The sequence below is a fragment of the Rhinoraja longicauda genome, chromosome 1, assembly GCF_053455715.1.
Source record: "Rhinoraja longicauda isolate Sanriku21f chromosome 1, sRhiLon1.1, whole genome shotgun sequence".
Lineage (NCBI taxonomy): Eukaryota > Metazoa > Chordata > Chondrichthyes > Rajiformes > Arhynchobatidae > Rhinoraja > Rhinoraja longicauda.
The window spans coordinates 4,464,196-4,479,771 of record NC_135953.1 but is presented as its reverse complement, the minus strand read 5'-3'; the positions used below and the strand labels follow the sequence as shown (position 1 = coordinate 4,479,771).

At 41.6% G+C, this 15,576-nt stretch overlaps 1 protein-coding gene across 2 annotated transcripts in view; it reads right to left on the bottom strand.

Annotated features, from left to right (window-relative positions):
* Positions 1 to 275: 275 nt before the first annotated feature.
* Positions 276 to 15,576, bottom strand: part of paip2b (poly(A) binding protein interacting protein 2B) — an 86,764-nt gene continuing 71,463 nt past the window's right edge. For both annotated transcript variants that reach the window (XM_078403967.1, XM_078403875.1), the window contains 2 exons: positions 11,289 to 11,462; positions 276 to 6,102 (listed from right to left, as the gene is read on the bottom strand). In XM_078403967.1, coding sequence (XP_078260093.1) covers positions 6,046 to 6,102; positions 11,289 to 11,462 — 231 coding nt within the window. In that variant the 3' untranslated portion in view covers positions 276 to 6,045. The remainder of the gene's footprint in view (positions 6,103 to 11,288; positions 11,463 to 15,576) is intronic.

The following is a 15,576-nucleotide window of genomic DNA, read 5'->3' as shown; positions in this document are numbered from 1 at the left end:
GAGGGTCAGGGGAGAGGGAGACACAAAGATAAGGAAATGTAAGGTATCGGCATGAACGAGTTGGGCAGAAATCTGTTTCCAGGCTGCATGACTCTATAGGTAAACACAGAACTGTGAAATAAACAAGGAAAAGCCTATGTAGGTATAAATACCAACAAAAGGCAAGTCGATCTCGTTGCTCCACCAAACATTTGTTTTAAATAAAAATGTTGTGATAGTTTTATGTCTCTAAAATTCCCTTTCCAGAAACAGCTCAAGAAAAAGACTAAACAAAATTGTAAATTACAAAGTTTATTCCACACTTGTGTCAGATAATTAACAATAAACAAAGGCGATACATCCGCAAACACATTCGGATAATACCCTCGTCTCGACAAAATGCTGAGAACTCAATTTTTAATACAGAAATGGTATTAATACAGAAATGTACTGGCAACTGTGGTTTAAACAGACTTTACCGCAGGAGTGACCCAACCCATTATTTACCAGCCAGCAAAACAGCAACAGTGATACTGTGTAACTGAAATTTATGGGCCAAGTATACACAGCGGCAATTTAGAGGCTATTTGGGGCAGGGCTGAAGGTTTTTTCTTACTAAAATAGATCCTAGATAATTTGCATTGAAGTGGGGTTTAGGGGGAGGGGAAGGGTGGAGAGTTGAGTTACAAGGTCCTGCAGTTCACCATGTGGAAATCAGTTATGGAGTGGCATTGGTAGATGCCCAGGAGACAGGAGTTGACCGCAGCCAACGGAATTACGGTCTAACCCACCAAATGCCGTCTAAATTTTTGATCGGCCAAACTGGTTTGTAACGGACACGGAGTTTGATGATTTTGAGCTTCAGCACAAGCAAAACGAGGCTTGTAAGCAAACGAATCGGGGTACTGCCCTGCCCTCTTATGCATAGTGTCGGTGCGAGATCTTTGAGAAAAAACACAGCCAATGAGAGAAGTAAATCAGACACAATATGTTCCTATGTTCAACGGAGGTTTTTTTTAAAAACTTAAATATTTTGGTTTCATAAGCTTAACGCACTGCTTAACAGGATGATATTTCAATTCCCCCCCCCCTATTTTTGGCCATGATTGACTTGTAATCTTTTCACGAGAGAAAAAGAACTTGCACTTCTTTAGCGCCTTTCACAACCCCATGACTTTCCAAAGTGCTAGAAAGCATTTTTTTTAATGCATGTTTTCTGCTGAAATGTCAGAAACGATTTCCACACACATAGAGGTTTTCTAAATGTGGTCCTCAGGCATTGAATAAATGAAAAGCAAAATACCCTCTCATACCCCCTCCTTTAAATATCTTATGTACCCACTGACCCAAGTAAATAGGTTTCAAAGGCTAATTTATCAACTAAGCTAGCACAAAATGGGAAGGGTCCACAATTCCAGCACAATTGTAACCTTCAATTCAAGCTCGAATATTCAATTCATCCAGTTAAAAAACAACTGTTGAAATGAGAAGCCAAAGGTAGAGTCCCAGTTCTTTTAGACCATCTACACTAGTCCAGCAGTCTTGTGCTCAAGTTTCCTTCTTTGTTATATCCCTGTATGAAGGTGTACCTCAATGAGAAATGCTGAATTATTGCATGCACATCCTGAACACGTGAAACACGTGGAACAGCCAGAATACTGGAGGTGTGTAGAACAGCTGCTATCAACCGTTTTTGTTCCTGCAAAAACTGGCATTCATAATCCTTGGGTGACATCAGCTCTGTCACATGCCGACCTGGTGTTCTAAAGCACCAGCTCACCCTCCGAGCAAATGGTTATCGCTCTCAATACTAGGCAGTAAATAAGTGAATAGTAAAGCGTGCACGGAAGAGGAGTAAGGAAAGGTGCTATCCATAGAAGAGTTCACCATGAAGTTGCTATGCCTGATTAAAAGCTTGAATTTTAAATGAATTTAAAAATACCTGGACTGAAAGACAAAAAACAAAATTCCCGTGTAACCTCCAATTTTTCCAAAGTACAAGGCCAATTGCAGAATAAGACAGGACTGGAGAGCTTGTTTATTTACTTGTGGTTTCAAAACGTCAGCACAAAAGGAAGAGTGTAAGAACTCACGATTGCAATATAGTACGAGTTCCACAATTCTCACAAGGTTCTGGTTGGTACAATCAACTTAGAAATTCAGTGAAGGTGATACAAATTTTCTTGGGCAGTTGTCTTATGGCTCCACAGATGCTGGCAGATATATAGGAATGCAGCCAAGAAGACGACCCCCCTCCAATTTTCTTAATAAACGTCCATCAGATTTCATATATTTAAAAATACTGTATATAGTTAGTTTGCACAGGCATTAACAATGTTCATGGTAGAATTATTTGTAAAATATTTTAAATGGTTACCAAATCTAAATTTAATAATTGAACCTAATTTTGTTGAGAAAAGATACCTACATTCCCATCTGATGATTACTAGTTAGAATTCACCAGGGTAAATCTAAATTTGGGATAAATATTAATAGGCAGTTTTCCAGTTATATTCAAGGCTGGAGCCTTTTAAGAGAAAGGATGGTTGCAGCTTTAAACAGGTTACCTGAACCCCATTTTCTTTTGGATGGCTTTGATTTAAGCAGCAGCAACTCTCCCTAATTCACCAAAATTCAAGCACCAGCTGAATTATTACCCTCTGAAAATTTATGATTATGAGAAAGCATTGGAGGCATCTACAACAGGGCAGACTTTAGCAACAATCACTATTCTCCCTTTTGGCAGATGGATAAGTTGAATAAAATAATAAGAATTGATGAAAACAAGTACAGGGCATTGCCAACTAAAATCAACTGCTCCAAAAAAAAAAACTAACACATTTAAAAGGTCAAGATAATAAAGGACAGGGTGGATGTTTCAACTGAGGAAGATTGCCATACCTGGACATTCCTCTCCTAAGCACCCTGCCATGTCATTCAAATTGTAATCTTCAATTCATTCTCCAATATTGTTCTGTTGGTATCAGCTACACTTAATTCAAATATATGACCATAAAAGATAACCAACCAAATAAAAATTAACTACCACACTGCAGGAGTCGGTTAAAAAAAACCTGAACCCAGCAAGCTTCAGATGTGAACGCTTCCATCAACACCAGACAAGGTAAGAAACCAGATGGCATCTTGATAAGATTTCTTCCTTTGTCCAAGGGTGCAAAGTGAGGTAGTAACACTGCCACTCCTGCTGTAGAGATGTGTTCATTTGGCAATCACCAATAACCAAATTCAGGGCCTCTGGGCAATGCCTTTATTCACTGGGCCACTGCAGAGATGAAAATTCATTTTTTAACCCAATCATATAGCTGCCAACCATCCAGATTGATAGGAGTGAAGTCTGTTTTCCAGAACAAAAAAAGGTTCTAAAGTTGTGTGCGCTGCAATGGGTTTCTGGAAACCCCTTCTGCAGCACAAAAGTGATAGATATTCAGCATTAACAAGCAATTTCCCCTCAGTCGGGCCACAAGTTTGTGAAACTGCATTTACCCTACTTTAGATTAGTGGTGAGTGTTGTTGGCATGAAAGTGTGCTGAAGCTGTAATTATAAATGACCAATGCCTAAAATAGAACTGGGATGAGTGTTTCGACAAGTACAATGAACTCTAAAATATATGAACATTAAAGAACAGGCCTCGATTGGTAGGACAGCAAGGGGAAAACGTTTGATATATCATGTCACAATGGAGACAAATATAATTTCCATCTTAAAGGGCCATAATGACTCAAAATGATACCATAACCATCCACCCAGTTTGTAGAAATAACGTACTTTTGGATAAAGTGTTTCAGCAAGGGGTTTGTTGTGCAGAAGACATTGCTGATGTTAATGGTTGCACTGAATAGCTGTTCAATCTGAAGTCGTGGATTATGTCACGACTTGGTATGTTGTATAACAACATATTTTTAAGACCCCTCCTTTATTAAAGCGCTCTACTGAGATTTCAACCTTTGCTGTAAATCCAGAACCAGGGTGAGTGGTGACGGGAATGAATAAAGGACCGCATCACGCAAATTGCCAAACCATTTCTTGCGGCAAATGCGCCCAAGATATCCGAGTGTTTCTTATCACAAAGCAACTGCAGGAACAAGAACTGATAACAGTTGGTGTGGCAGGAAAATGACGTTATAAAGAAAATGGCTTAAAAATGGGAAATGATATCGGCTGACATAAGGGTTGGGAAAAAATTCTGCACCTCCAAATGTGAAAATCAAAGGAAAGAGAGTTAGCAAAAATGAGGTGTGATCCACAAGAAAATCGCTGCCCATTTCATTGAAAACTTAATACCATAGAACTCACTTTCATTTAGCACAGAAAAAAAGTCATAACCAAAGCACGAAGCTTGCCCACCATTCCACACGTGATGTACTGAATTAACATGGAATTTTCACAAAGGAAAATGGGCATCACAATTAGGTTTTGAAATTGTACGGTGTATCTCCCTCCATCGTTTTCCCTCACCCCACCATAATTAAACCTGTCCTGTGCAGGAACATCAGGGATTTTGAATTAATTTAATTTCATAAAAGCTTCAAAGTGTAAGCTACATTCCATTCCCTCCCACCAAAACACAATGTGTAACAAAAATATTGGCATCTCTACTTAAATCAGAGTACCTGCAAACCACTTTTATACTATCAGGTCTAGAACATGCACATCTCCACTACATAAAGAATATATTCATGATCTTTTTAAAAACCTTTCAACCCTTAAACCTGCTAACTTCTCACTGACATAAGCTGAAGAGTGGCCAAGTACCTTATTGTTTTTCTTTAAAATAAAACTCTATTTTCCAGTAAATTTTCCTTTTGCACTCACTTGCATTAAGACCAAATGACAAAAAGAAATGCAACTCTTTGAAAGGAGCACCATCATCTTCCCTGGGACAGAGTGAAAGAGATAACGAGAGCAAGAGAACAAGTGAGAGAGCGAGAGAAAGCGAGAGAAAACGAGAAAGACTGGGACAGCAGTGCCATGTTCACCATCAAGGTAGACACAAACAATGACCCATTGGTGAAATTTGTAATGAACTGGATCACTCTGCTTGCTGGTTAAAAATGCTCTTTGTTAAGCAATTTGTGCACTCTTTACCAATGAGCATCCCTTTGACCTGGCTCCCACCCAAACCCAATATACAATTTTCAAAAGTGCAACCCAATTTTTTTCTTCACATCTTTGAAGGATTTCCCCCCACAGCCCCATTCCAGACAAACAAAATTCTTTTTTTTTTCATTAAAAACCCCTTTGGACTGCACTTCAAAAATAATGCCCCAAGAAAGATACGTATAGTTTCTAAATAAAATATCACAATATGTATTGTAACACATTTAGCCGCTACAGCATTCCCTTTACTGCCAGTATTATTTTAAGATAATCTTGCAGACAACAAAACTAACTACCGGCAATGGTAGCGGTAATACTGTTATATTTTTTAATATCCATCCCACAACCCGCACCCCACCTTTATAAGGCTCTTGTAATTTAGAAGAAAGGGACAATTATAATCAGGCAGTAAGAGACCCAAAGCAGTGCATGTTGGGTTCCAGCAGTTTGTAGTTATTCTTGGAGAATAATTTTTTGGCAAAGTGCTTTTGTTGTTATGCTTACACCAATTCTTAACATATTTAAAAAAGGGGGGAGTGGGGGGGCACTGTCACTTTAAACCCATCTTTCATGACATGCACAATGGTCTCTAAACTGAACAAGACTCTGGCAATTTGCTTCGTTCTCCTCCCGCTGAACCACGAGAACCAGTTGTTTTAAAGTAGCAGACTCATTGTGATACGTGGCAAATAGAATACTGTACACCAGCCGAACCCTTGCACATATCAGAAGTCGTGAAAGGACCAAGTTATTTCTGCAATGAAGCTTAAAAAAAAAGAGCATTCGATCTAAACAAGTTTCGGCAGAGGGAAAGGGAGAGGGTGGGTAATCCAATAGCATCTATAACCAATTGGCCATCCTAAAAAGTGACTCGCTTCACAGTGTTCAGAAATTGTATTTTTTTTTGCTTCCTCCAGAAGAGGGCAGCCTACAAGACTCTCAAAATTTCAGTACTTCACTCCAGGAACAAATTCCTTGGCGTCAGGATTCAGAGTACTTTTACTCTAGAGGAAAGAAAGAGGAAACAATTAGATTTTGTTTTGTGCGAGTCAAACACAATTTTTTTTTTTAAAACTGCACAAACGGCTGACAACAACATCCTGAATGGGAAGGAAGTGATTCTTGCTTTCACTCGATGGCTTGGATATATCAAAATCAAAACAAAAACAAGATTTAGCCTCTTAAAAAAAAAAAAAAATGCCGGAGTAACTCAGTGGGACAGGCACAGCATCCCTGGACCGCACCAGAAACATCACCTATCCATGTTCTCCAAAGATGCTGCTTGATCAGCTGAGTTACTCCAGCCATGTTTTTTTTGTAAACCAACATCTGCAGTTCATTGTGACAAGATTTAGTCTCTGTTATATAGGAGGGATATGCCAGGATTGATTCACGGGCGAGGTGATTGTCAAACGAGCAGAATTGCTGCCCCCCCCCCCACCTCACAGGAGTTCAGAGGTACTTCAGTCTTCCCAGATTAAACCAAGGCCCTTCCATTTGGACAAAGAACCGAACAGTGCAAGAAAAGGTTCTTCGGCCCACAATGCCAGTGCTGAACATGATGCCAAGACCAACTCTCATTTTCCTGGAGGCTGATTCAAGCATCTAAGATTGTGGGGAATAGACAGAGTAAATAGTCCAAATATTGTTCAGATGGTAAGCATATAAAAGGTGGGGTTTAAAGGAGATCTGAGGTGCAATTTGTTTTTAAACAGGGAGTGTGATTGATATCTGGAATGCCTGCCATAGGAGGTAGTGAAATTGCTCTGTGTAAGAGCAATTTAGACAGACACAAACAAACAGCAAGGCACAGAAGCATACATAAGAAAGGAGATGTACAGTGCCCTCCATAATGTTTGGGACAAAGACCCATCATTTATTTATTTGCCTCTGTACACCACAATTAGAGATTTGTAATAGAAAAAAAATTCACATGTGGTTAAAGTGCACATTGTCAGATTTTAATAAAGGCCATTTGTATACATTTTGGTTTCACCATGTAGAAATTACAGCAGTGTTTATACATAGTCCCCCCCATTTCAGGGCACCATAATGTTTGGGACACAACAATGCCATGTAAATGAAAGTAGTCATGTTTAGTATTTTGTTGCATATCCTTTGCTTGCAATGACTTCTTGAAGTCTGTGATTCATGGACATCACCAGTTGCTGGGTATCTTTTCTGGTGATGCTCTGTCAGGCCTGTATTACAGCCATCTTTAGCTTATGCTTGTTTTGGGGGCTAGTCCCCTTCAGTTTTCTCTTCAGCATATAAAAGGCATGCTCAATTGGGTTCAGATCGATCGGGTGATTGACTTGGCCACTCAAGAATTGATCATTTTTTAAGCTTTGAAAAACTCCTTTGTTGCTTTAGCAATATGTTTGGGATCATTGTCTTGCTGTGGAATGAACCGCCGGCCGATGAGTTTTGAGGCATTTATTTGAACTTGAGCAGATGTGTCCATACACTTCAGAATTAATTATACTACTAACATCAGCAGTTGTATCATCAATGAAGATAAGTGAGCCAGTACCTTCAGCAGTCATACATGCCCAGGCCATAACACCCCCACCACCGTGTTTCACAGATGAGGTGGTATGCTTTGGATCTTGGGCAGTTTCTTCTCTCCTCCATACTTTGCTCTTGCCATCACTCTGATATAAGTTAATCTTCATCTCATCTGTCCACAAGACCTTTTTCCAGAACTGTGGTTGCTCTTTTTAGTACTTCTTGGCTAACTGTAACCTGGCCATCCTATTTTTGCAGCTAACCAGTGGTTTGCATCTTGCAGTGTAGCCTCTGTATTTCTGTACATGAAGTCTTCCGCGGACAGTGGTCATTGACAAATCCACACCTGACTCCTGAAGAGTGTTTCTGATCTGCCAGACAGGTGTTTGGTGATTTTTCTTTATTACAGAGAATTCTTCTGTCATCAATTGTGGAGGTCTTCCTTGGCCTGCCAGTCCCTTTGCGATTAGGAAGCTCACCAGTGCTCTCTTTCTTCTTAATGATGTTCCAAACAGTTGATTTTGGTAAGCCTGAGGTTTGGCTGATGTCTCTAACAGTTTTATTCTTGTTTCTCAGTCTCATAATGGCTTCTTTGACTTTTATTGACACAACTTCGGTCCTCATGTTGATAAACAGCAATAAAAGTTTCCAAAGGTAATGGAAAGGCTGGAGGAAAGACTGGGTGGCGAGAGCTCTCTTATACCTGCATTAAGGAGGCAATTAAACACACCTGAACAATTACAAACGCCTGTGAAGCCATGTGTCCCAAACATTATGGTGCCCTGAAATGGGGGGACCATGCATAACCACAGCTGTAATTTCTACACGGTGAAAATGTATAATAAAATCTGACAATGTGCACTTTAACCACATGTGATTTTTTCTATTACAAATCTCAAATTGTGGAGTACAGAGGCAAATAAATAAATTATGGGTCTTTGTCCCAAACATTATGGGGGGCACTGTATGGGTCAAGCATTCTTGTGTGTTTTAGGTGCCTAGAACTGGATGGTGAAGTTTGGAAATAGGAAACTATTGCTACAATTGCACAGGACATTGGTGAGGCCACACCTGGAATACTTGCATTTTGTCTCCTATATTTAAAAGGATACACTAGCATTGGAGACAATCCAAATGAATTCACCAGGTTAATTCCAGGGATAAGAAATACATCCTATCTTAATTCAGCTGAAGATCTTGAACCTATACAGAAGGATGAGCGGTTACGCTCTTGATTAGTGCGGATGTCAGATGTTGTGGGGAGAAGGCAGGAGAATTTAGTTTGGAGGGAGAGATAGATCAGCCATGATTGAATGGCGGAGTAGACCTGATGGGTCAAATGGCCTAATTCTGTTCCTATTACTTATGATCTTATGTGACCTCATTGAAGATCCTGAGGGGGCAGGGCAGGGTAGATGGGTGTTTCCGTAAATACAGCACTCAGTAGTGAAACTGGTCTCCAAACTTCCAGGTTATTTTCCTGTTTTTTATGTAATAATCCCATCGTTTCATATCCTGTATTTTAAGTAGTATAGATCATGGTGTATAGCCAAAATAATGAGATGACGCAAAAATAAATAAATCTGTTTTTACAAAGAAAAATGTCAGATATGTCCCTGTGTTTCCTTGCCTTTTTGTGTGACATTTTTCAAGCAGGATTTCATCAAATCCTTAGGCTAATTTGTAGGAGAAAGATCACATTAATTTTGCAGTTAAATAACTCTATATAAGCCAAATTCTGATTATGTTTAGGATTTTTATTTATCACCTGATTTGATGATTTTCTGATGCCTAAAGTGTTTGCAGCACAAGTGAGTAGCAGTGCCCCTTTGGTCACGTGTGAAATGTGTCCATGTTCCCAATGTTGGGGGAGTCCAGACATGTTCCCAATGTTGGGGGAGTCCAGACATGTTCCCAATGTTGGGGGAGTCCAGAACAAGGGGCCAAAGTTTAAGAATAAGGGGTAGGCCATTTAGAACGGAGATAGGATAAACCTTTTGTGAGAGTTGTGAATCTGTGGAATTCTCTGCCTCAGAAGGCAGTGGAGGCCAGTTCTCTGAATGCATTCAAGAGAGAGCTAGATAGAGTTCTTAAGGATAGCGGAGTCAGGGGGTATGGGGAGAAGGCAGGAACGGGGTACTGATCGAGAATGATCAGCCATGCACATTGAATGGCGGTGCTGGCTCGAAGGGCCGAATGGCCTTCTCCTGCACCTATTGTCTATTGTGTCATTTATAAGCAGAGTGACCGTTTTTATATTTATTGTTTCTTTTTAATTGTTTATATTTTGTGTTTAAAATTTCCATTGAAATACTTAATAATGAATAGAACTTAAAATCATGAAATAAAAATCTAGTTTGCTCACCTATTTTATCGATGCCTAATTCAGTTGTCCCTCCCGTTTTCTGACCTCATCAATGCTATAACGGGTTTTTTTTGTGCACTCGTCGCGATTAAAAAAAAAATTCAAACAATGCGATTGTAATGACCCTGACCTGAACTACGGGCCTCGTGGTGGCTTACGTGCCGACATTTTGCAAGGGAGCTAAGAAATCAGTATGAGAGACGGTATCCAAGTGGTCACGTTGTGGGCACTCTGAGCTCTGAAGAATGCTGTGTTCACTTTTATTTGCTTGGAATCATTGGTTGGTAGAAATCTTTTTGGACCTTTTCGTTCTTTTCTCTTAAATGTTGCTTCTCGTTTACTAAAGAAATGTTTAAATTCCATTAAACCTTCATTGCTTGTTGCTATGTTGTTGTAAAGTGCGTGCACTGTAGCGAAGGGAATCGAAAGTGATCGGGTTCTACATATCCCCATGTCTCGTTGAAAGTATGCCCCTGTCTACACAGATGCTTTTGGTTCCGGGCAGATTTCGAGTAAATTAACATCGAATTCGATGAAAGGTTACTATATTCTTTCTCATTTATGTATATATGTTTTTTTTAAATTGTAAATATTTTTTTTCTTGTTTTTCCCCCCTCATATTTTGGTCGATTTTGTGCAAATTAGTGCAAAAGGATCATAGGCAGGCCCATTTTTAATGCTGTGGTATTTCATTATAATTTAATAACTTTCAAATTTGGCCAGCCGTCACAGATTGGTACCCTTATTTACGGAAACACCTAGATATCAAGATGTTTTAATAAGTGGGCAAGTCAAGGGCCAAATGGCCTAATTCTGCTCCTATGTCTTATGGGACGAGGTTACAAAGAGCTGGTCATTTAAAGCCCATGAATTTCTTCCCAGAGAGAATGATTAATCTCTGTAATTCTCTATCCCAGAATGTGGAGACTAGATCATTGGAGGTATTTAATGAGGGGGCAGATAAACTTTTGAAAGAAAGATTGTGGAATTGAAAGCGATGTGGAACTGGCAGAGAAAATGAGTTGAGATCCACGATCATAATGAATGGCAGGGAACTCTTAAAGGAACAAGGTGGACTACTCCTGCTCCTGTTTTCTTGTGCTCTATAAAACATTAGCTTGATCACAACTATAGTGTTGAATGTGAAGACTTGGAAGAGGTCTGAAGAGTTTTTATTGGAACAATGCTAGGGATGAGGAAATGTTAAAGCTGGGATTGTTTTTTAAGAGCAGAGAAAATTGAGCTGAAATTTGATGCAAGATAAGATGGCACATTAAGGGTTTTTGTGTGGGAACATTATCGCTCTTTGCTATTTACCACAAGGTCCTCTGTCTTGCTGCTGTCGTTTATGGATAGTCCATTCATTTGTTGTTGCATCTGGTTGATGCCTGGCAAATCCCGCTCTGGAATGAACCATTCCTGGTCCTCTTCATCCAGCATCTCCTGAAAACAACGCTCCAAGAATTCTTCCTCCCATAATTCCTCTTCTACCTGTGGACCAAACCAAAAACAACGTTAAATACACATGCGAGCTCATTCAACGATTTAATCTGAATGTTGTGCTATTGGGCCACTAGGCAAGGTTTGGAGGCAGGGCTATTTGTTCTGGGCATTTTAATCAGACATCGTTGCATGCTGAAGTAATAAAATATGAAAATGTGCTGGTGAGAGGTAATGGTGAGTAAAATAGAACCTTAGTGGAGTTGGTGGAGAACCCAAGGAGTTAGTGGTGGACTTTAGGAGGAGAGGAACACCCCTGTCCCCTGTCTCCATCAATGGTGTGGATGTGCAGCTTACCAGGGAGTACAAATACGCTGGAGTGTACCTGGAGAGTAAACTGGACTGGTCCAGGAATGCTGGGGAATACAAGAAGGGACAGAGCCAGCTGTACTTTTTGAGAAGGCTCCGCTCCTTCAACGTCTACAGCAAGATGCTACAGATGTTCTACCAATCGGTGGTGGCCAATCTTTGCACATCCTCAATCCTTTCCACTCATCACTTTAATTTCATGTTTCATGTATCTTGTGTTTTATGACTGTTGGCAGATCAATCTCCCTCCTGGGATAAATAAAGTTCTATCGTATTGTATCATTATCATAGATTGATGGCACAGAAGTGGATTTCTAGTCCCCTGTGAGAGCAAACAAATTGAAATGTTTCAATAGAAAACAATTCTCACTATTTGCCAAGTTGTGGACATTTCTGAATAGTTACAGATAACTACTGATTGCAGGTTCAGCACCAAGACACATTTTAAAATGATTTCTGTTAAAAGAGAGAGGGTAATGTTGCTGATTCAGAGAGCTACCTCGAGTGAAAGGCAAATTAAAAGTCATTATATTGTTCTTGATAAGTAACTGGTAGTACAAGAAAATAACTGCAGATGCTGGTACAAATCGAAGGTATTTATTCACAAAATGCTGGAGGAACTCAGCAGGTCAGGCAGTATCTCAGGAGAGAAGGAATGGGTGACGTTTCGGGTCAAGACCCTTCTTCAGACGGATGTCAGGGGGGCGGGACAGAGGAAGGATATAGGTAACTGGGTCGAGTGTCAGGGGTTCCCCCATTTTTTTTAGAAACCTATTTATTCTTAACCCTTACTATATTTTCCCCGAATAACCTTCAAGTACCTATTTACCATGCACTTTTGTGCAAAAATGTGCTGGACATGTGGGGGGATCCACATTGAGCTATCACAATGTTTAGACAGGGACATATAGATAGGATAGATTTAGAGGGGTATGGACCAGAAGCAGGCAGGTGGGACTAGTTTAGACGGGGCACGATGGTTGGCGTGGGCAAGTTGGGCCTGTTTCAACGTTGACTCTGGTTGTACTTTCCACCGATACAAGGCCACACTCTGCAGATGCACAGATCCCACCATCATGGAGATGGCAATACTGCAACCATTTATTGGGATCCACATATAGCGAGTCGGCTTCAGGTAGCAGATTCAAAGGCTATACTCCCCATCTGCCCTGAGCTTTTTGATGCTCCAGCTAGAATAAGACCTACCCCCATGGTCTCCAATGATAAGAGATAAATAGAAACAGTTTAAATAAAAATCTTTAAAAATTAATAAGTTTAAAAGCACTCGGTTCGCATAAATTAATTATAAAAGAATACACTTGTTTTAGTTAACATTTCAATGAAGGTCAGAAGACTATACTAAATGTATTCTGCCTCCTATCAGCTGAGTAAGACTATGAACCACTGCTGGATTCAGTGCAGCATATAAGAGGGACATCATATGGCTCACTATCTGACCTCCAGCACATTCCAGCCAGCAGCATTCAGGCACTGAAGATTAGAACATGCTGACGTGCATCCTACAGCTAACCCACTGATTCTTGACCATACCAATGGGTAAAGATTACAGCGATCCATGCAATATCTCGGGCCTGCTGGGATCACGAGAATATTATTTACGGTGACGACAGTTGGGACTGAGCCAAACTGTGTAAGCCACGTGTAGGTCAATGATGGAAGCAAGCCATAGTAAATGCAAAAAGCACAAATGCTATGCAAACGAGCACAGCCACGCAGATTGTATTGTGTTTATAAAGGTTTAACAGTTCTTTGAGCAGCCTGGTTACTGCAATGTCATGTGCTTTTTGCTCAATCCATTGGTAGCTATTTTGAGATCAAACACTAGCGACAACCTCATCTCCTGCAGACAAAGCAGACAAAAACAATTCAAGGCACAGTGCCCATTTGCCAACAATTTGAATGAGATTCACAGATTTCAAAAATGGTGAAGAGCTTTTAACATGTACAGATCAGGCAGTGATGGAGAAAGTCTTCAGTTCATTTCAGTATAAAGCCTAGGACCTGAAAGAGCATCGAGGGTGATTAATCTGTATGGAGTTTGCATTTCTTCCTGTGACCATGTGGGATTCCACTGGGTGCTCCAATTTTTCCCCAAATCCCAACGGTATGGTAGGTGAATTGGCCACTATTAATTGCCCCTGATGTGTAGGACCAGTCTGGTAGGCTAGACCTGTACAAGTGGGATAGAAACAATTGAGTCCATGTCTATATACTAAAACTCTCGTTTGTTTGTTTGTTCCTGAACTACAGGCAAAACGGTGAATGATAGCACGACAATTATAGGCCCACCTTATTCACTGCTGTCCCTTTGGTGCTAATGGAAGAAGTTTCATTGAAATTGGTGTTATATTTTTTAAGTTGTTCACATTTTAAAATGTAAATCTATCTCCTAGGGAGGGAGGGGGAAAGGAGAGGATAAGGGGGGTTGATGGGGAGGGAGGAAGGGGGCAAAGGGCAGAGGGGAAGGGGGGAGGGGAAGGGGAAGGAGGAGAGGGGAAGGGGAGAGGGAGCGGGGAAGGGGGAGAGGGGAAGGGGGAGAGGGGAAGGGGGAGAGGGGAAGGGGGAGAGGGGAAGGGGGAGAGGGGAAGGGGGAGAGGGGAAGGGGGAGAGGGGAAGGGGGAGAGGGGAAGGGGGAGAGGGGAAGGGGGAGAGGGGAAGGGGGAGAGGGGAAGGGGGAGAGGGGAAGGGGGAGAGGGGAAGGGGGAGAGGGGAAGGGGGAGAGGGGAAGGGGGAGAGGGGAAGGGGGAGAGGGGAAGGGGGAGAGGGGAAGGGGGAGAGGGGAAGGGGGAGAGGGGAAGGGGGAAAGGGGAAGGGGGAAAGGGGGAGAGGGGAAGGGAGGGAGAGGGGGAGAGGGGAGAGGGGAGTGGAGGAGGAGAGGGTGCTGCACCAATGCAGGAGAGGTTTGGGCCCGCTAGGTCTAGTGATATATAAAAACGGAAAATAGAAAATGCTTGAAAAACTAAGCATGCCAGTCATCACCGTTACACTGACGACTGCATCGGGGCTACCTCCTACACCCGTGCAGAACTCATGGACCATTAACTTCACTACCAGTTTCCGTTCTGCACTGAAATTCAAGGACCATCTCCGACACCTCCCTCCCCTTTCTTGATCCCACCATCACTGACAGCTACTATATTGTGGGAGTCAGTAGGATCTACTGACTCTCACAATATCTAGATTACACTTCTTCCTACTCTGCCCTCTTGCAAAGACTCTATCCGCTACTCCCAATTCTTCCCCCTATATACCGCAGCTGCGCCTAAGATGAGGTGCTCCATAACGGGCCATCCGAGATGGCCCCATACTTTATGGAACAGGGATTCCCCACCTATTATACACGAGGTCCTCATGTGTCTCCTCGGTACCCTGCAACTCCACTCTTGCTCCCTCTCCCTCCAGTGGCAACAGGGACAGAATTCCCCTTGTACTCACCTTTCACCCCATCAGCCATTGCATACAACGCACAATCCTCCATCATTTTAGCCACCTCCAACAGGATCACACCATTAGTCACATTTTCCCATCTCCACGCCTTGACACTTTTCGCAGAGACCGTTCTCTCAACTCTCAGGTTATCACATCCCTTCCCACTCAACCCCCCCCCCCCCTTCCCAGGTACCTTCACGAGATGCAATCCTGTTCCTATACCTCTCCCTACACTCTGTCCAAGGACCCAAACAGTCCTTTAAGGTAAGGCAGAGGATCACTTGCAACTCCTCCAACCTCCTACTGGATCCGCTGTTCCTGGTGTGGATTCCTATATATCGGTGAG